Below are 23,159 nucleotides of genomic sequence, written 5' to 3'. Positions count from 1 at the left end.
GAAGGGTAAGTGAGGACATTTTGCCTTGTTCCTGATCTTAGGAAGAAAGTATTCAGTCTTTTACTATTAAGTATACTGTTAGTGTAAGTGTTGTATGGATGCTCCTTATCAGGTTAAAGTAGTTCCTCTCTATTATTGGTTTTCTGAGAGCTTGTGTTTGTTTTTAATAAACGGAAGTTAAATTTTGACAATATCTTTTCTAATAAAATCACATGATTTTTATTCTTTAGCATTTGGTGAATTAGGTCAATTGTTTTTCAAAAAAATGGATGGAGATCAGGCGCAGTAGCTCACGCCTGTAATCTCAGCACTTAGGGAGGCCAAGGCAGGTGGATCACTTGAGGTCAGGAGTTCGAGACCAGCCTGATCAATGTGGTGAAACCCCATCTCTACTAAAATTATAAATATTAGCCAGGTGTGGTGGAACCTGTAGTTCCAGCTTCTTGGGAGAGGAGGGAGAATCGCTTAAACCTGGCAGGTGGAGGTTGCAGTGAGCCAAGATCGCACCACTCCACTCCAGCCTGGGTGACAGAGCAAACCTCTGTCCCTTTCCACACACACACACACACACACAAATGAATGGAGCCTTACATCAATCCAGTAAACCCCACCTGGCCATGTTGCATAATTATTTTTATATTACTGAATTTTATTTGCTAATATTTTACTAAGGATTTTTGTTTCTACATACCTGAGAGATACAATTTATAGTTTTGTTTTTTTGTTTTGTTTTGTTTTGTTTTTTAACTGTCTGTCTCTTTTGGTACCAAAGTAAAGTAGGGCTCTAACATGAATTGAGAAGCATCTGTTTTTCTTCTATTTTCTGGAAGATATTGCATAAAATTAATGTTAATTCTTCTTTAAACATTTGGTAGAATTCTCCAATGAGACCATTTAAGCCTGGAGATGCCTTTTAGGATAATCTAAAAATTACACATTCAGTTTACTTAGTAGCTACAGGGCTATTCAAATTATTGTTTTAATGTTGAGTGGATTATAGTAAGTAGTTTGTGCTTCTTGAGGAATTGGTCCATTTCATCTTAGTTGTCAAATTTATGTGTGTAGAGTTGTTAGTAGTATTCCTTTATTATCTTTTTGGTATCTATAGAGTCCATATTGATATGTCCTGTTTTATTCCTGATATTGGTTATATATGTCCCAGTCCAACCCCCTTTCTGCCAGTCTGGCTAGAGGTTTGCCAATTTTATGTATCTTTCCAAAGAAACAGCTTTTGGTTTCAATTATTGTCTCTAATACTTTCTAGTTTTCAGTTGCTTTTATTATTATTTCCTTATTCTACTTGCTTTGGGCTTGTTTTGCTCTAATTTCTTATTTATTTATTTATTTAGAGACAGAGTTTCACTCTTGTTGCCCAGGCTGGAGTGCAATGGCGTGATCTCAGCTCACTGCAACCTCTGCCTCCTGGTTTCAAGCGATTCTCCTGCCTCAGCCTCTGGAGTAGCTTTGATTACAGGCATCTGCCACCATGCCTGGTTAATTTGTTATATTTTTAGTAGAGACAGGGTTTTAACACGTTGACCAGGCTGGTCTTGAACTCCTGACCTCAGGTGATCCACCCGCCTTGGCCTCCCAAAGTGTAGGGATTACAGGCGTAAGCCACCGCTCCCGGCCTCTATTTTCTTAAGTTGGAAGCTTATTACATATTTGAGACTTATCCTCCTTACTAATATAAACATTTACTGCTACAAATTTCCTTCTCATTACTGCTTTGGCTACAACTCTCAAATGATGATATGTTCCAATTTCCCTTTTATTTAGTTCAATTTTATTTGTCCCCCACCCCTCTCCTTGAGAACCTCTTTGACCCTTTAGATTATTTAGAAGTTGTACATGCTCCTGTTACATTTCTAACTTTATTCTATTGTGATCAGAAAACACAGTCTGTATGATTTCAATTCTTTCAGATTTGTTGAGGTTTATTTTATGGCCCAGGATATAGTCTATCTTAGTATATAATATGGTTTGATTATGTGTCCCAACCCTAATCTCATCTAGAATTGTAATACCCATGTGTCAGGAGAGGGACCTGGTAGGAGGTAATTGGATCATGGGGATGGTGTCCCCCATGCTTTTCTCATGATAGTGAGTGAGTCCTCATGAGATCTGATGGTTTAAAAGTGTGGCACTTCCCCCCTTGCTCTCTCTCTCTCTTTCTCTGTCATGATAAAGACATGGTTGCTTCCCCTTCGCCATCTGCCATAATCGTGTTTCCTGAGGCCTTCCAATCATGCTCCCTGTTAGGCCTGTGGAACTGTGAGTCAATTAAACTTCTTTTATTCATAAATTAACCAGTTTCAGGTAGTTCTTTATAGCAGTGTGGAAACAAATTAATACAGTATATATTCTTTCATCACTTGAAATATTCTACTGTTGTTAGGTGGAGGAGTCTATAAATATAAGTGATATCCTATTGGTTGATGATGTTGAGTTTATCCATGTCCTTGCTGGTTTTCTATTTAGTTGTTCCATCTATAGGGATACTGAGGTATCCAGTTATAATTAGTTATAATTACAGATTTTGTATAATACTTCTTTCTTTTTTATTAGTTTTTGATTAACATATTATGATGCTGTTATTTTGTGCATGCTCCTTTAGTACTGCTATAGGTTCTTGTTGGATAGACCCTTTTATCATAATTAATGTCCCACTATGTCCTGGTAATTTTATTTTCTCTAAAGTATTCTTTACATATATTAATGTAGCACTCCTTTATTATAATTAATGTTTGTATACATTTATTGTGATAATGTAGTTTTTTTGATGCATTTATTACCATGTTTTTACTCCACTTTGCAAATCTGTCTTTTAATTGGTATGCTTCGACCATTTACATTTCATGACATTCCTGATGTATTAGGAATTAATTGTATCATTTTATCTTTTTTGTTTTTGGTTTATTCCCTATGTCTATGTTTCTGTTTTATTTTTCAGGAATTTCTGTGGGTTACTGGAACATTTTTTATAATTTTATTTGAGTACATTTCATTGTATAGTTTTTTAAATGGTTGCTCTTGATATTACATTATATATATAAATTTATCACAGTCTAGATGTGTACACATTTTACTAGTCAACTGAAATAGAAAACCCTTAATTACCTTTACAGACCCAAAACTTCTTTGTTTATAATACACTTGTATTAAATATTTATCTGTATATATAGATAACCACAACAGACAGTTAAATTTTTTAATTCGACTATAAAACAGTTTAGAAAACTGGGTGCCCTACATCCCAGCCACTCCAGCTCCAGCCATGGCTAAAAAAGGTGAACGTACGACTCAGGCCATTGCATCGGGGGTGCAAGCCCCAAGCCCTGGCAGCTTTCATGTGGTGCTGGCCCTGCAGGTGTGCAGAAGACAAGAGTTAAGCTCTGGGAGCCTCTGCCTAAATTTCAGAGGATTTATAAAAACATCTGGATGTCCCAGCAGAAACCTGCTGCAGGAGCACAGTCCTCATGGAGAACCTCTACTAGGACAATGCAGAGGGGAAATGTGGGGTTGGAGCCCTTACACAGTATCCGCAATGGGGCACGGTCTAATGGTGCTGTGTGAAGAGGACCACCAACCTCCAGATCCCAGAAAGGTAGATCTACCCACAGCTTGCATCATGTGTCTGGAAATGCCACAGATACTCAAGGCCAGCCTATGAAAAGAGCCACAGGGGTTGTCCCTGCAGAGCCATAGGAGCAGAGCTGCATAGGTCTGTGGGAACCCACCCCTTGCAACAGTATCCCCTGGATATGAGACAAAGTCAAAGGAGATTTTGGAGCTTTAAGATTTAATGACTGCCCTACCTGGTTTTGAACTTGAAAAAGGTCTGTGGCCCCTTTGTTTTGGCCAATTTCTCCCATTTTGAATGGGAACATTTACCCAATGCCTGTACCCTCATTGTATCTTGGAAGTAACTAACTTGCTTTTGCTTTTGCAGGCTCATAGGCAGAAGGGACCTGCTTAGTCTCAGATGAGAGTTTGGACTTGGACTTTGGGTTAATGTTGGAATGAGTTAAGATGTTAGGGAACTGTTGGGAAGGCACAATGGGTTTTGAAATGTGAAAAGAACATGAGATCTGAGAGGGACCACGGGCAGAATGATATGATTTGGCTCTGTGTCCCAACCCAAATCTTATCTCAAATTGTAGTCCCATGTGTTGAGGGAGGAATCTGGTGGGAGGTGATTCGATCATGCAGGCAGTGCCAGTTTCCTGTGCACACTGTCTCTCTCTCCTGCTGCCTGGTGAAGAAGGTGCCTCCTTCCCCTTTGCTTTCTGCCATTATTATGTGTTTCCTAAGGCCTCCCCAGCCATGAGGAACCATGAGTTAATTAAACCCCTTTCCTTGATAAATTACCCAGTCTTAGGTAGCATCTTTACAGCAGTATTAAAACAGACTAATACAGCTGTAGAATTCTGGATTGATATTTTTGGGGGGCACTGGAAAAATTTTGTACAACTTCTTTAGCCTGTCTAGTTTATGACAAAAAATCTGCTATCATTTTAATTATGTTTCCCCTATAGTTAAAGTGATGTGCCTCTCTCACTACCTTCAAGATTGGTTCATTGTCTAGTATTCAAAACTAGTTTTAGTTTGATTCATGTGAATTTCTGAATTTCTTTGAGTTTATCCTGATTACGGTTCCTTCAGCTTTTTGAATCTGTAAGTTTATATCTTTTGACAAATAAATGTTATCCTGTTTTTTGTTGTTGTTTTTTGTTTGTTTGTTTTTTAGCTCCCTCTCTTCCTCCTCTCTTAGCACTCCAATGAGACAAATGTGGGATCTTTTGTTACAGTCCCACAGGTCCCTGAGACTCCGTTCATTTTTTTTTTTTCTCAATCTATTTCTCTATGAAGTTTGGATTGGGTAATTTCTACTTTTTTATCTTCAAATTCAATGATTCTACCTCTAGTGGCTCCATTTAGCTGAGATTTTTTTTTAAGTTATTCTATTATTCAATTCTAAAAATATCCATCTTGTTCTTCTTTGTAACTTCTGTTTTTTGCTGTCACCTCATCATTGGCCCTATTTACTGTCTTTTCCTATTCATATAGAGATTTTTCTAGTTCTTAGTATTATGAGTAGTTTTCTCCAGAAATGTGAACTTTTAGGTATGATGAGACTCTGGATATTATTTAAATCTTCTGTTTTAGCAAGGCTTCTCTGACACCACTCTGTTGAGTTAAGCAGGGTGATGCCTCACTACACAGTGGAGGTAGAAGTTCAGATTCCTCACTCTGCCTCTGTGTATTGAGTATTGATGAAATGAGTATTGATGAAAGGATTGTCATTGTTGCTGGGTGGAGGTGGAAGTTCAAACTTATCACTAGACCTTCACTGATCCCAATCTTGCTAAGAAAGGCAAGGGTACCTCATTACTGTTCCCAAGTGACCTCTATGATCTCCACACCATGGTAGAGTGTGGGGTGGAAGTGGCTTCTTTACCTCCAGGTGGTGGTGAAATTCCTGACTCTCCATCAGGCCACCTCTGTCACCACCCCATCAGAGAAGGGTTGTGGCATCTTAGTACCACTTGTGATAGTAGAAGTTCGGGCTCCCCCCATGGACTCCATTAACACCATGCAGGGGTGTAGGGGGAAGGGATGTGTTATCCCCCAGTGGAAATGAAAGTCCTGGTTCCCCAGCCAGCCTCTTCTGACACAAAACAGGGAGTTATGGCACTTTGTTACCAACAGGTGGGGGTGACAATCTAGTCTCCCCACTTGAGCTATAGTATAAAGGTTGGTGTAGGGCCACAGTATTTTTCTGGGGTGTTTGGCTGTAATAGAGCAGTTATTGACTAAAAGTTTACTCTATTTCTAGTTGACTCTTTTCCTGTTCCATTGGCTAGAGATAGTAGACATTTTTTGAGGTTTTATTTGTTTGTGTCACTTAGCATTTCTGGACTGCTGGCTTCTCCCTCACCTGTTCTGCAATATGTGAAGCAAAGAGCAAACTTTGACTCTTGAGGTTGCTAGCTGCTCTGCCTTCTTATCTTTAACTTTCAAAGCCTTCTTATGTTTGTTTTATACAGAGTTTCCAAGAGTTTTAACCATAGGTAGCAAAATGAATAGGGAAAACTTTTTCTACTCCATCTTTCTGGAAGGAAGAGCTGTATTCACTTTTGAAATGATTAATTCAATACTATATCCATTTGATAATTCTAAACATTAACAGCCAATTTTTGTCTTTGTTTCAGAGAGATGTTGGTTTTACTCCAAAATACTTTATATTGAAAAAAAAATTGCTAAACCTAACTATAAGTTGAGTCTAATAGGAATTTGGTATGACAGTGCTATTCTCCTAGGATTGAATCCATTCCTGTTACTTGCTTTCCTATAAAAGCAAAATTAAAAGCAAATAAGCAAACAAAACAAATCTAGAAGTTATATTTTTGCAGTATTATAATTTAAATTTAATTAAATACATTTCTAAATTTGGCAAGCTAAACATAAAGCCTTAAAAATTTGAGCAAAATTGTTTCAAGTGAAAACCTGAGCTTGAAGCCAAGAATGCACTAACCATTGTTCTTGAAATGTACAAATGGATACAAATCAGCATACAAACGTCCTGATGAAATTCTTTCTGTGTTCTAGAAGCTTATTCCTGGAACGTATATAAATGTGAAAGATGCACAGAAGCGAAAAACATGAACTGTAATTGAAGTTAATTTGAACAATACTTATACAGATCTGTGAGGAGCAAATTATTATTATGCTAATATGAGCAAACTGAAAATGACAACATATTTGTTATCACTTAAACTGGATCAATCTTATGAAACGAATCTTTCTTCAGTCCACTCCAAAGACATGAAAATTTTAACGTTTCATATTCTTTATTTCCAAATAATTTTCTTGACTCACTCACTTACTCAGTAAATATGTACTCTGTGCCATATTATGTCACTTCAGTTGTGGAGACACTGCTTTATGACAGTGGTTTTCAGTCTTTAGTGGCAAGAGGAATCACCTGGAATGCTTTTTTGTAATCACAACCCCTCAGTTTATTCCCAAAGATACCGATTTAGCAGTCTCAGCTTGGGTCCAAGAGTCTACAGTTTTTAGAAATTCTTCATATAACTCTCATTCTTATTTGTATATTGGTCTGCAAACTACACCATAAAATCACTGTCCTATATGATCTTCATAGTTCCCTCTGGTTCTCATATGCTTTTTCTCTCAGCATTTAGGTCACTGAACTTTTCTTTGTTAACTTTTAAGTTCAGAGATACAAGTGTAGGTTTATTGCACACATAAACTTATGTAATGTGGGATTGTTGTACAGATTATTTCATCATCGAAGTATCAAGCCTAATATCCACTAGTTATTTTTCCTGATCTTCTCCTTCCTTCCACCCTCCATCCTCCAAAAGGCCCCAGTGTGCGATGTTTCCCTCTATGTATCTGTGCGTTCTGATAATTTATCTCCAACTTAAAAGTGAGAACATGGGGTATTTGGTTTTCTGTTCCTGTATTAGTTTGCTAACCATAATGGGCCTCCAACTTCATCCATATTTCTGCCAAGGACATGATCTTGTCATTTTTTATGGCTCCGTAGTATTTTATGATATATATGTATCACATTTTCTTTATCCAATCTATCACTGATGGGCATTGAGGTTGATTCCATGTCTTTGCTACAGTGAATAGTGCTGCAATGAACATATACATGCATGTGTCTTTATAAAAGAATGATTTGCATTCCTTTGGACATGTGACCCATAATGGGATTGCTGGGTCGAATGATATTTCTATTTTTACATCTTTGAGGAATTGCCACACTGTCTTCAACAATGCCTGAACTAATGTACACTCCCACCAACAGTGTATAAGCATTCTTTCCTCTCCATAGCTTCACCAGCATCTGTTATTTCTTGATTTTTTAGCAATAGCCATTCTGACTAGTGGGTCACTGAACTTTTAAAGGAACCCTGTAACTTCTAGGAATGTTAATGAGCTTATCCAGCCAACTATCAAATAACCAACCTATTCTAGAAGGATGTGTTTTCCAAGTAGAAATTTCAGTCATTCCTGGAAATTTTTTTAAATCCTGTTTATATCTGGCTGGACATCCTGAAACCATTCAAGGACGTCTACCTTTGTGAGAGCTACACATGGGATTCTGTATCACCTAGAGCCATCAGAAAAATAATTTCATTGAAATGCCTTTAACATGCTTATATTCAATATAGAAGCAATATAAATTGTTTGTATCTTTCTTAAAATTTATATAAGAAGGTCTTTGGTTAAAAGAATTCTGTATTTTTACAAGTTGTATTTAATTTATTTATTGTTCTATTTAATGTGTTTATGCAGTTCATGTTGAACCCCAGTATAGTCATAGATAAGCACCATACTAATAACTGTAAAATAATAAGCTATCACTGACTACACTAACATTACATTATAGCAAAATTTTAGCCAAATACTAGTATCTTGCATATCAATGATCAGCATATCTGAGTTTATTTCACAGGGAGTCTCAAAACAAATCAAACATCTATTTGTTCCCTTATAACATTTAGAAAAGATCCAATATTAAATCTGCATTGAACATGGAACTTGCTTCAGCTACTAAAAAATGAATAAATTAGAGGACAAACTAGAAGGTATTATAAGTAGGTAAGTACAAAGACTTAACCTTATCTTGATTTTTTATTCTGACTTATAAGGAAGCTAATACATATATATTTAACTTACCTCACTCATTTGGAAAGAGTAGTCTATATGTTTATCGGCGTGTTCCCCTAAATTAAATAAGAAAGAGAAAAACATGTTAAATTAGCCAACTGATCAGAATATGTTCAGAAGTCTGTGTAAGGAAAAAATACGAATTGAATGAATTAAAAAATTCAAAGAAAACATACTAGAAGAAAAGATGCAAGGTTATTCAGGAGCTAAATTGTTTAAAACAGACTCCAAAAGAAGTCTTACCTAAAACTGCCTATAAAAGCAAAAGCATATAATACTGATGTGTAAAATGTAATCTCAATTACTGAGAAATAAACTTAACTCTGATCAATGCAGTTATTAATCTATAACCACAAAACCACTAAGAGCAAAATACCCAGTAAGGTGTCCATTGATATCTCTTAATTCTCACCATGTGAGATTTAATATTCTCTCAGCTTGTTTTCCTGATGTCAAACCAGACAGGTTGTATGTAGAACACTATCAGTTTCTAAATAGGCCAAAGTACTTTCTGGACATACAGATATCCCCATAATGGTTATGCATTTAGTCATTTGCACTAAAATACATGTTCAGATAAGTTTATGACACTAAAAAAGTTAAAGATAGAACTGAAATTCTTATTTTCTAGTGGTTCCAACTTGAAAAAACCCTAAGATATATCTAAGTCAAAAACTTCATACACACACACACACACACACACACACATATATAGGAGAAAATATCACAATGGGAACCGCATAAAATGCTAGCACTTTAAGTACAAGTTAGTGACTACAATTTTAGAAACAGGATAGAAAAACTGGTGAATGAAACTGAACAGAGCCCAGAACAAGACACTTTATTATATGGAAGCTTGATATTGAACCATTGTAGGGGTTGATTAATGTCTCTCCTACACCCAAATTCATGTCCATCTCAAACCTCAGACTGAAACCTAATTTGGAAATGTAGTCTTTACAGATGTAATTAGTTAAGGACCTAGAGATGAAGTTATACTGGATTTAAGGTGGGCCCTAAATCCAATAGTGGATGTCCTCCTAAGAAAAGAAGAGGGAACAGAGGCTCAGAGGAAGGCAGTGTGAAGATAAAAGCAGAAATCAGAATGATGTGTCTACAAAGCCAAAAAACACCAAGTATTTCAGGTGCTATAGTCTGAATGTGCTCATGGTGCAGAGCTCTTGTGAATGGTATTAGAGTCCTTATTAAAGACATTCCAGAGAGCTGCCTTCCCTCTTCCATCACGTGAAGACACAGTAAGAAGATGTCATTAATGAGCTAGGAAACAAGCCCTTACCAGACACTGAGTTCAGTACCATGATCTTAGACTCCACAGCATCAAGAGCTGTGAGAAATAAATGCTTGTTCTTTTAAGTAAAAAATAATAAAATAAAGCAATTGTAGAAATCCAAAAAATATTTTAAAAATCTACTATTTGTATAGCTTATTCACAACCCAAGTATAATAGTCCAATTCCTTTTCATAGATCACACAAATCACTCAGCTATTCTCTTAAATAATTAAGCCCATTATATACATTAATTTATACTTGACAGAAATTCAACTATTATAGGTCGGCTAGGGAATAAGGTTCAAAGTTTTCTGCAGAGGAATATTTTGATTTTTGATTTGTACATTGGTTAAAACAAGGCTTGGATGTGAAAATAAACACTGACTTGCAAGAAAGCTTTATTTTATTTATAATTTTATTTTATTTTAAAAAGCAGATGTATGGTTCATAGCTTTGCTGGTATAAGATGGGGTCATTCTTGACATAAGTTTTCTGCCTTTGGCAAACAGTAAAATTCTTTAAAATTAACTAAAACCAACCTATGTCTCCAGCCTCACCCTTTTGCGCTCTTAAGTCTGGCCCACTAGTCTCCTTTCAGATCCTTATATCTTCTTTCAGTTTCATTCTACCTCTTTGTGGGGCCTTAACACACAATTACTCCTCTGTAAGGAATGCTCTCTGCTATGGATTGAATGTGTCCCCCAAAGTTTGTGTGTTGGAAACAATCTGCAATGCAACCATGTTGGGAGGTAGGAACTTGAAGAGGTGATTAGGTCATGAGTGTTCTGCCCTCATAAATGAATTAGTGCTGTTATCACAGGAATAGATGTGTAACTACAAAAATGGATTTGTTATGAAAGAAAGTTAGGCCATCTCATGTATGCATGCTCTCTCACCAAGTGATGCCTTCCACCATGTTATGACACAGCAAGAAGGGGCTCACCAGATGTGTTCCCCAATCTTGGACTTCCCAGCTTCCAGAACATGGACCAAATAAACTTCCATTGTTTATAAATTACCCAGTCTGTAGTATTCTGTTATAACAGCACAAAAGGGAATAACACACTCTCTCACTCCCGACCTTGCCCTGGGTAATTCTTCACATCTGTCAGATATCAGCTTGAAAGTCACTTTCTCCCCAGGGAAGCCTTCTCTCATCTATCTGGCTAGTTCAAAGCATCGATATATCTCTACTTGATGGCACTTGTCAGGGTTTCAATTTTACATGAATATGTGTGCTTTTTTATTAATATATTTTTATCCCCAAAAGAAGATAAGTTTCTGAAAAGTGAGCACAATTTCTAATTTTGTTCTTTTAGCATACTGATCGGCAAATGAAAGATGGCTGATAAACATTCATCAAAAAATTGAATGAGCAAGCCGACAAGGGAGCCAAGTTTTTCTACCACTGTGGCTGCAAATGAAAAGCGAAAATATAATGATAACTTGCCATGCACTAGGCACTGTGCAAAGAGGTATAACACATATTTACATGACATTTCCTTTGTATTACATATTATAAGTAATCTAGCAATGAATTAAAGCATGCACAAGAATGTGCATAGGTTATATGCAAATACTATGCCATTTCATATAAGGGACTTGAACATCCTTGGATTTTGGTACCAGTGGGGTATCCTGAAACCAATGCCTGTGGATACTGAGAGACAACAGTACTCACACACATACATAACACATCGACACAACTTCTCCCTCTAAGTGATAATTCAAATCCTATATCAGCAATTTTAAAGTACTGTCTGCCAATCCCTGTCAAGATACAATTTATTTGACTTGTAGTATGTGTCACATTTACATATTTTATTTTTTATTTAAAGTTTTATAATAATATTAAAACCATATTTGTCTTTTCAATTCTGTCGACATTTGCACTGATGATGCAAAAACAATGGGATAAAACTGCTGGTGCCATCATATGAATCAACTCCATGGCACCATACTATACTAGTAGTCATTATATTCTCCACCATTATGCACTCTCAGTATAAAAAGAAACAAAAATGTAGTTTAACTTAAAAATGTCCTTGATAAACAGTAAAGCTTATGAAGTTTATAAAATCTTGATCCTGAACACACAAATTTTAATAATCTATAAAGAAACAGGAAGAATGCATTAAGCGCTGCTGCTGCATTCCAAAGTACCATGGTTGCCTCATGAAAAAGTACTTTACATTGCAAGGTAAAGCAGCTAAATTTCTCACAAAAGATCATTTTAGTTGCAAGTATGATAGGAAAACATATAGGGTCATACAGACCTGACTATTTGTCAGATATTACCTCAAACATTAATGACATGAATCCATCATTTCATGGAAAACACCTGAGAGTATTTACTGCCAATGATAAAATTTGAGTTGCAAATGAAATAATTTTTGTAAACTTGTGTCCGTCACTGTGAGCTTAACAGATTCCCAAGGCATTTCTGATGAAATCAGTGATGATGTTAGCATCACGTTTTGGTATTTTAAAGTGAAATATGTCAACATTTGGAAGATCTGTATAACTCAATAGATAACTGTTTTCCAAATAAGCAATACATGATGTTACAAAACTATGCATGAGAAAAAGATACATTCAAAGTGAAGGACAGACCAACAGATTTTAATGCAGCAGTGAAATAAAAGTTCATTTCAGTGGTTTCAAATTCTACATTATATCTAACTTTAAAGAACCTATTATACGTTGAATATGCGGGCAAATCAGAGAAGAATATCCATAATTACTCAAAAACTCTTTAAAATTATCCTCCCTTTTCAACTATAGATCTGTAAGAGGCCAGATTTTCTTCATACACTTCAACCAAAACACAACACATCACAACAGAGTGAATGTAAATGCAGATATGAGAATACCTATATTTTATCAGGCCAGAGATTAAAGAGATTTTTTTTTAAAGTAGAACACTGCACTCTTATCACTAAATTTATTTTGTTTTAGAAAATATACCTATTTTCATAAAAATACGTTAAAATGAAATAGAAGACTCCTAGGCATGAGAAATTTCAGAAGATGCCATTTAAGAAAATAGGAGAGACTGTTAATGGTGGGTGACTAATAGAGCAGACGCTGCAGGCTACTGACAAATATCTTTCCTCCTCCTCCTCCTTCTTTGCTAATAGAACCTAATTATGTAGTGTAGTAATGTACTCAAGCAAGCAAAACATTTCCTAGTCTCCATTGCAAGAGTATGACATAAATTCAAAGCTCTCAACTGTCATAAGTGGTATGTCTATCTCATAATGTTTGTGTACGCACTAAATAGATAATGCATGTACTTGGCATATAGGAGGTAAATGGATGTTATTCTTATTGATATTGTTGTTATTATTCTATTCTACCATTAAACTTCAAAACTGCTGTAAATTCCTTGGGCTAAGTTTCAGAATGTCAGAATAAAATTGAAATAACTCCTTTCGTATTCAGACCTTTGTGTGGCAGAATCTGCTCTTAAAATGTTTTACTCTAAGCAAAACATGAAAACTAACCAACTATACCTATACCACTTAACTTTCTGAGTGCAGGCTTTCTCATGTAAAAGATACAAATCTAAAGAGAAATGCTCTGAAAAATATTAAACATCATACAGTATTACCATCAATGGGTTTTACCCATGATTACTGCCTAAATATATAGCTCAAAACTCAGTTGATCCTGATCCTGATCATCTCTCATTAGATCTGTGAATGAAAAGGAGACCAATTTAGCATGGCTTTATAATGAATTGATAAAGAATAGGATTCTAAGAAATACAAGCCTTGTCTCTCAAGATATGATAGTTGACATTGACTTAGAGGGTTTTTTTTTTTTTTGTAAGGACAAAACAGTCACTATTATGCCAAAGAACAAAACATCAAACAAAATATAGTTCCAATCACAGAACAATCAAGCAACTGCAAACCTTAAGCTGGGTTTAAAGAGCTTTACAATTCTATTTTACAAAAGAAAGTTGAAAACTGCAAACACTCGCCCCTCTTTTCCTAATTATTTTGCTCCATTTAACATAAAACAAGTAGGTGAAAAAATATTTACAAGCTGCTATTACAATTTGATGTAATGAATTTATTTGAGAATGTGGAAAAGGGACAATATGAATCCTCCAGATCACCTCCTATTGTTACTAGCTCTCCCTTCACACTGTAACCTTTAAAATTGCAGTTTTCTTTCTCTAGAACTAGCACGTGTTTTCTTTCCTTTCTAACTCTTGCTTATTTTTCACATTATATAAACCTAGACCTCTTCCTTTCAGGCCTTGCCTGAAACCTCAACTGTCCCCTGGGTTGGCCTCCCTCCGGCTCCCATACCACCTTGAATGCAGCCCTCTCTGGACACCTAGCTCAATTACACATCCCTCCACAAGACTGTCAGCTCCGGAGAACCAACTGGGACACATTTTGTCAACTGCATCCTTTGGTGAAATACCAGGACATTCAAGAGGACAGATTTATTTCCACACACACCATGCTCCCTCTCACCCCTGCACACTTAGTGCTCGCTAGCTCTCTCACACGCATGCACCCTCGCAATTAGATATTTACACAGACCATAGACTCAGACACTTTCACACTCCCTCATGGAGTATAAAGATGCTGTAACTATGCATAACCACCAAACCTCTGTCAAAACAGAGGCCTGACTGAAGAGGCGGGATTTGAAGCCAACAACTCTGTCAGTTTCTTTCTATTCCTCCAACTTCCTCTAAAATGAATGGATAGTATACTCTCCCTGCAGGCTAGATGCCAGGGATATGACAGATTTGGTACCAATCACTGTGGAGAATCATCAAATATGTGCCAAAAGTAAAGCCAGCCTGAAGACTGAGTCTTGAGTTTTCACTGAAAGCACATTACTAAGAATACACACTCCAGCAAATCCACAGCCCAAAAATAGCACTTGTATTTACCAACTGGTCTTCTCAGTTTACACTCTTACTAGCAGTATAAAATATTTCTAATCAAATATTAACATTACTAAAGACAGGTGGCTTAGTTGAACACAATGCTTAACAGAGCTGTAAAGATGCAAACAACCTAACATTCAACTTTTAATCTACCTTTTCCAATGCTAAACTCTCAAACTGTCTTTTCCAATACTAATTGTATCAGAAATCAGCTAAAGAATGAACATTTCTTGAGGCTATGGTGAGCTATAATTACACCACTGCACTCCAGCCCGGACAACAGAGAAAGACCTCAAAAAAGAAAAAAGAAAAAAAAAGTTAAATTCCAGCAATGACATTTTACTGGCAATGTTCGTTTATGTAACTAATTAAGTGCTCTATTACCTTCTGCCTTTAGAATTTCATTTTTAAAATTAGAAGATAGTAGGAAATTAGACAGCTGGAGATCACTGATTCCTTATGTGTTTAATTGTGAAAAAAGTAGAGAAGATGTAATAAATCTTAGAACTATCTATTACATCTAAAAGGAAAAATGTTACATTGTCTCTCTTATAATCAATTTTATAAATTAACTCTCATATTCAGTATTTAAAGGTGATTTAGAAAGCACATATGAAATCAAGGCTTACCTACATGGGTAAATTTAGTCTAAAAAGTCTGCTTACATTTTAAAACATATAAATGAAAGTAGCTACTAAAACTTGATGCTCTGGAACTTGAATTTTTCAGCCTTCTTCAGCCAACACTTTTGTTTTCATAACAGTGTCATCTGTTTTATTTTTTATTTATTTCATTTATTTATTTATTTATTTATTTATTTATTTATTTATTTGAGATGGAGTCTCACTCTGTCGCCAGGCTAGAGTGCAGTGGCGCAATCTTGGCTCACTGCAACCCCCGCCTCCCAGGTTCAAGGGATTCTTCTGCTTCAGCCTCCCGAGTAGCTGGCACTACAGGTGCATGGCACCACACTCAGCTAATTTTTGTATTTTTAGTAGAGATGGGGTTTCACTATGTTGGCCAGGATGGTCTTGATCTCTTGACCTCACAATCCACCCGCCTTGGCCTCCCAAAGTGCTGGGATTACAGGCGTGAGCCAACACACCCAGCCAACAGTGTCATTTAACTCAAAGAGAAAATACATCTGGAAGTAAAGTTCTAAAACTCCACTGGAATATGTATTAAAAAAAAAAAACTCTCATAACAATGCACTTTTCATACACCCTAGTGCTATGGTTTAAATATCCCTCCAAAATTCAGAGTGGAATTTAACTGTCATTGTAATGGTATTAGGAGGTAGAACCTTGAAGAGGTGATTACGTCATGAGAGCTCCATCCTCCTGAATGAATTCATGCCATTCTCATGGGAGTGGGTTAGTTATATCAGAATTGGGTTCCTAATGAAAGGATAAGTTTGGACACATTTATCTCTTGGTCTAATGTGCTCCCTTGACCTTCCAACATATTAAGAGGCAGCACAAAGATGTCAGATGCCAGTACCATGCTCTTGGACTCTCCAGACTCCAGAACCAAGAGCCATATATTTTCTTTATAAATTACCCAAGCTGTGGTACTCTGTTGTAGCAATAAAAAAAAAAAAAAAAAGTGGTCTAAGACACCTAATAAGAACACAAGTCTCAATAATGGGCAGTAAAACTAAACCAGCAAAAGAACCGACATGCTAAGAAACATCTAAAAATATACGAGTCATATGAGTGGCCTGAACTATGTTGCTCCTTAGGCCCTGCTCTCATCAATGCCACACTTCTCTGCTGCTTGGATTCTGGATCTTTGAATATACCTAGATACAGGAATTTGGGCAGAATGCAGTAATTAGTCCCAGCCATCAAATATAGGGTATTCCTCATCAATATCTTTTTCTCTCACCTCCACCCTAATCAGAGGCACAATTTGGATCACATGCAAGCATAAATAGATTACAAAGGCCTTTTTTTTAAAAATGGGGGAGTGTGACTGGGCATTGTGGCTCACATCTGTAAACCCAGCCATTTAAGAGGCCAAGTCAGGTGGATCAGCTGAGCTGCGGAGTTCAAGACCAACTTGGGCAACAGGGTGAAACTGCATCTTCATAAAAAAAAAAATAATAATTAGCTGGGGAGGTCGTGGTACAGCACCTACAGTCCAAGATACTCCAGAGGCTGAGGTGGCAGGATCGCTTGAACCTGGGAGTGAGAGGTTTCAGTAAGCAGAGATGATGCCCCTGCATTGCAGCCTGGGCAACAGAGCCAGACCCTGTCTCAGAAAATAAAATAAAATAAAAAATAAGGGGGGTATGCTTCAATTGACACCATCAAGAACATAGAATGATAACACTCTGAATGGGAGGAAATATTTGTAAATCATATATCTAATAAGGGACTTGTATTCAGAACACATAAAGAATTTTGCAACTCAATAATGAAAAGACAACTCAATATTTGTAAACAGGCAAATGATCTGAATAGACATTTCTCCAAAAACATGAATAACTAATAAGTAAATGAAAATACTTGCTACATTAGTCACTAAGGAAATACAATCAAAATCACATTGAGATACCACTCTACAACCACTAGGATGGCTATAATAAAAAAGACAATAACAAGTGTTAGTGAGGATGTACAGAAATTGGAACCCTTATACATGATTGATGGGAAGGTAACATGCAGTTGCCTGGAAAACAGTTTGGTAGTTTCTTAAAATGTTCAATATAAAGCTACCACAGAATCCAGCAATTCCACTCCCAGATATATACCCAAGGAAAATAAAAACATATGTTCATATGAAAACTTATACATCAATGTTCATAGCAGCATTTTTCATAGAAACAAAAAAGTGGAAATAACACAAATCCTACCAATTGATGAATGGATAGGTATGCTATATCTCTACAACGGAATAGTATTGGGCAATTAATAAGAATGATGCACTGATAAAAGCTGCAGTATGGATTAACTTCAAAAACATTAATCTAAGAAAGAAGCCAGTTACAACAGACCAAATGTCGTATAATTCTGTTTATGTGAAGCGTCTTGAATAGGCAAATCTATAGAGGCAATAAAGAGATTACTGTAGGAAGTGGGGAGGATGGGAAGTGACTGCCTAAGAGGTTTCTATTTGGGGTGATGAAAGTATTCTAAAATTAGATAATGATGATACTTACAAAACTCTGTAAATACACTAAAAAATCCAACTTTACACGTCAAATAGGTGAATTTTACAGTATATAGATTATATCTCAAAAAAGCTGCTTTAAAAAGGGAACGAGGAGGATGCAGTAACACACGGTATTTCCCGGTGCCTTTGAAGACTGAATAGTTATGATCAGATCTTTTGTCACTTTGGAAAAATGTTTCCATGTTTAAATCCAACACTAAACAAGACACGAAAATAAAGTACCATTGAAGAAACTGGGGTCCTGGAGACAGCAGCAAAATAGTATATGCATTTTAGGTAAAATACGTGTATTAAAATAGGTCCACGGAATACAGGTGGTGTAAAGGCTTTGGCAAACAATGGGTAAATATTTCTCAGCGGAACCAAAGAGCTTAATGAAAGCTGTTTAAAACCAACAGCAGCAGCAACAGCAGCAGCTTTTCCAAGTGCCTATTGCTCTCAGTATCTCAAACTGACAGATTTCAGGATCTGCTACTCCTACAATTAACAAGCATCTCAAAGCACGATCAGTAACGGGCAGCGAGAGTGAGGTAATAAGACTCGAGGACCAGCTCCTTACACGTGGGATAGCTGTCTTGCACTCTATACTGCTACTTTCTTTGGGAAAGCCTTGGTTTCCAGTGGCTGAATTCGGAGGCCCAAGCACCGCAGCGCTAACCTAGCAGCCCTGAATTACTCGGCGGTTCCCAGGCCTGCAGGGGAGCAAGGAGGGTGTTCTGGAACCACAGGGGTCACGGGTCGCAGGTCCCTGGCGCGCAGGAGCAGCAGAGAAATCTGTGGGGCGCCGAAACCAACCCCACTCACCCCAGGCGGGGGACTCTGCCCTGCAGTCCCGGTTTCGCGCTGGGCACGCCACGCTGCGAACCTCCCTAGGACTCAGGCCGCAGGGCGGCCAACGTATCCCGGGCCCCCGCGCCGCGGGTGGCGGTGTGCAGGAAGCACACCCTTGACGCCTCTTGGCGCGGTCCTACCTTCCTCAGTCAACACTTCGAGGAGATTCGGGTCGCCCATCTTCGCCAGCTCGTTAATGACACCGGTGCCCGAGAGGCAGCAGGAGACGTGCAGCTGAGACGGGCGTGGAGATCTGGACCAGGTGCTGAATCTGACTGTGGGAACCCGGAGTCGCTGCTGCTGGATTTCTAAGGGACTGCTCTTCCTTCTGCAGGCCTCCTTCTTCTCCTCCTCCTTTTTCTCCTCCTCCTCCTCCTCGGACTCGACAGTCTCCGGGCGCCTCAGCCAGCCGGCCTTCTTCTCCAGCGGGTACTTCCACTCGACCCGGTCCCCGACAACCTGCTTCGTGTGCTTGGCCCCGCGCTTCCCCACCCTCACCCGGTAGCGCTCTTGGGCGCTCTCCCAGTACTTCTCCAGACACCTGTCCCTGTGCCTGCCCGGCAGCCGATCTCGCAGCCGCCACTCCTCCCGGCGCTCGCCAGGGTCCTTTCCACTCCCGCCCTCTGGCAGCTTTCCTTTCCCCTGCGCTCCGTCCCTGTTGTTTCCACGCTTCTTTCCCCGCCTACAGACTGCAAGACCGGCCGGCGCCCCACCCTCGGAGACCGCCATCTCCCCGCCCCCCGGCCTGGCTGGCTCCACGCCAGCCACCTCCTCTCCGCTCAAGCCGTCCCCAGGTCCCTGCTCTGCCGCCTCCCGCACCTCCTCCGGACCCGCAGCCTCCCGTCCCTCCTCGGGACCCGTCGCCTCCGGTCTCTCGTTGGGACCCGCCGCTTCCCGTCCCTCCTCAGGACCCGCGGCCTCCGGTCTCTCCTCGGGACCCGCCGCCCACCGGCCCTGTTGGCCGGCCTCCTCCATTCTCTACAGGCTTCGCACGTCCTTTTCCACTGGGTCCACCCACGACCAGGAATCCTGGTTCCCCAGGGCTGCCGCCTCTCTCCTGTCAGAATCCTCCTCCTCCGATCCCCACAGGGGGTCCTGATGCTCCCTCAGCCGGTTGGCCCGGTCCTCATCGATCCGCTTGGCCCTAAGCCCAGCCTGCGTGCCACTCGGAGAGAACCCCCTCCCAGTTGGGAGTTACTTTTTGTCGCGTGGGGAAAAGACCCTTTCCCTTAAAGGAACCCCTCCCTATTTAAGGCCGGCGCATGGCTGGAGACCAAGATGCCAGCAGCCCCTGCCCCATAGCGTCTGGAGCGGGAGTATTACCTTTTCTCCTGGCCCTGCCTGCTTCCTGGGCTCCCAGCAGGATCTCTGCCCTCTACAGGTGAGGGAAGGTCATTCCATGTGGCCTGAGTTCCAAGTCAGCCTCTGCCCCTTTGTTAGTGTGGGGTAAGTTTCTCTAAGTTTCAATTTTCACATCTTTAAAGGAGAATGATAATAGTACCCACCTCCTAGGGTACTATTATCATAGGGTGTTGTGAGAAACACAGTGCACAGTCCTTGGCACAGAATGTGTTAAACATTTAACTGCTATTAAGATTAACCCATATTATAGTCCAGCTGGTATGACGCCTGTCATCATCTCAGCTGGACGATGTCGCTCGAAATCTCAGGAGTTCAAGACTAGCCTGGGCAACACAGGGATACCCCTGTCTCTACAAAAAATTGGAAAATTAGCCGGGCATGGTGGCAGGCACCTGTGGTCCCAGCTACTCAGGAGGCTGAGATGGGAAGATCTCTTGAGCTCAGAAGATTGAGACTACAGGGAGCCACAATCATCCCACTGCACTCCAGCCTAAGCCATGGAGAGCAAGACCCTGTCTCAAAAGAAAGTGAAGAAAAGAAAAAAGAAAAGAAAAGAAGAGGGAGGAAGGAAGGAGGGGAAAAAAAAAAAGAAAATTAACCCATATTACATTGATCCCTACTCCATTTCAAAGGGTTGCTTTGTTTCCCCCGTCCACTTCCTGCCCACCCCAACCAGAACTTTAACCTCAAGAATGGGTCCTTCTACTCCTCTCAGGCCCCTCTGCATTAGTTCTGTGCTTCTGAGACCCGATCAACTGCCAACTACACAATAATTGAGAGACTAGATTCACTGTCTAATGGGGGGGAATAAGACTGATGATGAACTAACGGTGAGGTAGAGGTCTCAGCTGAGAGCCTTGAATGCTGAGGAGGGAGTGACTGTATTAGTCTGTTCTCATGCTGCTAATAAAGACATACCTGAGACTGGGTAATTTATAAATGAAAGAGGTTTAATGGACTCACAGTTCCACATGGCTGGGGAGGCCTCACAATCATGGCAGAAGGCAAAGGAAAAGCAAAGGCACGTCTTACATGGGGGGAAGGCAACAGCTTGTGCAGGGGAACTCCCATTTATAAAACCATCAGATCTCCTGAGACTTACTACCACTAGCATAGTATGGGGGAAACCACCCCCATTATTATCTCCACCTGGCCCTGCCCTTGACACATGGGGATTATTACAATTCAGGGTGAGAATTATTACAATTCGCTGGGCATGCCATGCAGCAAACCATATCAGTGACTCTGAGTTTAGGACAAGGATGGGGTGATTTGAAAGTCAGGATGAGGTAACCAAAGAAGTCTTGACCTTTCTTCATTTTTCTGCTACTGCATTCCCTTCCCCACCACCATTCTATTGATATTTCAGAACCGAGAATCGCTTTTTGCAAATGAGAAAACAGGCCTAGAGAGAAGTGTTTTGGTAAAGGTTATGATTAACCACAGAACTGGAAATCAGTTTTGCCCCTATACCTTACTTTCCTTCTTATATGTCTAGGAATACATGAGCTCTTGTCAAGTGATTTGAGACTATATGTAGGCAATTCCTTACTTGATGTAATTTGGAATTGTGTTTTAAAGGTGACGATACATAAGCATAGACTTACACATTAAATTATAAAGACTAATTGTGATAGAAATGTTTGGTTATCATCTCTTGATTATTAATCCTTGTTTGGGCTTCTAAGAAAATTTCTACAATATGAATGTTTTCCAATATTTTTCCTGTATATCAGGTATTTTTCTAGGTGCTGTGGACATTGTGAGTTAAGAGCTGGGGAGAATCTTTGCTTTATATAGATTAAGTTAAAATAAATAAAATAAAATTATTTTTCTATTATTTTATATAATTTCTTGCTTCTTTTTTTTATTCTGCTCTGTATTTGAAATGATGTGTATAAGAAGACATTACATGTTGATGATTTGGCTCCAAATTAAATGAAACATTTTGAGGCTCAGTTTGCTTAGATTTTTATCAACATACTTTAAACTTTGTTATAAGAGTTGAAAACCAGCTATGTTCTTTTAATAAAGGTCTGGGTTGTGACCATAACTCTTTAGATCTTGAGAAATATTTTCTGTATTCATATCATTGACATATTTTATATTGCTTATCCATTTATAATTTTAGGATATGCGCATTTTCTCCTCCATTACTATACTCTGCATCGTTAGATACAATCTTTAACCATACATTTCTAGAATTACGTTCTGAGTAATATATACATGTTCCTTTAATGTAATTGAATATTCAGTTAAGTATTGAATGCAGCCCAAAAGTTGTCTTTTTTATTGAATTCAGCCCAAAAGTTGTCTTTTTTAACCCTCCAAATGATTTCAGCCTTTGTTTAAATTATTACAAGCATCTGGTAACACTTTTTCTTATTTGTCTTTTATATCTTATACTGAGTAGTATGCCAAAGTTTTTAAACGACGATGTAAGCATAGTTAGAAAGATATAAATGGTGATATTTTGGAAACTAAACTATCAACTGGCACCTTACAGTATTTGTATGCCTGCTGATCAGTAAAAGTGTGAATTCCCTATAGGAAAGGCATCACAGGAATGTAAGTATATAGTGTGTGAAAAAAAGAGCCTAAGCTGTATGAAAGTTAAATGTATACTCTTAAGCCACTCCTGCATGTGAAGTTTTTATTATTCTAGCAGGCTGATTCAATCACTGAACTTAACTCAAATTAAAGGGCATAACTTTACAAGCTAGACTCCGAAGATCCAGAAAAGGCCTTAGGAAGCCACCTAATAATATATATTTTCCTTCTGGTGTTTAAAGCAAGGATATGGTACCTCCCATCTGTGGCCTGGATTGGTTTCCTTTTTTTTTATTTCTTTTTTTTTTTTTTTTTTTTTTT

At 38.6% G+C, this 23,159-nt stretch overlaps 1 protein-coding gene across 1 annotated transcript in view; it reads right to left on the bottom strand.

Annotated features, from left to right (window-relative positions):
- ANO5 (anoctamin 5) overlaps window positions 1–20,601 on the bottom strand; it is a 103,711-nt gene extending 83,110 nt beyond the window's left edge. The window contains 2 exon segments of the mRNA XM_017858470.1: window positions 8,719–8,765; window positions 19,067–20,601. Of these exon segments, the coding sequence (XP_017713959.1) occupies window positions 8,719–8,765; window positions 19,067–19,901 (882 nt within the window). The 5' untranslated portion in view covers window positions 19,902–20,601.
- Window positions 20,602–23,159: the final 2,558 nt, after the last annotated feature.

The sequence above is a fragment of the Rhinopithecus bieti genome, unplaced genomic scaffold (genome assembly GCF_001698545.2).
Source record: "Rhinopithecus bieti isolate Rb0 unplaced genomic scaffold, ASM169854v2 scaffold_2350, whole genome shotgun sequence".
NCBI lineage: Eukaryota > Metazoa > Chordata > Mammalia > Primates > Cercopithecidae > Rhinopithecus > Rhinopithecus bieti.
Note: the sequence above shows the minus strand (reverse complement) of the source record. Positions and strands in the feature narration are given on the sequence as shown.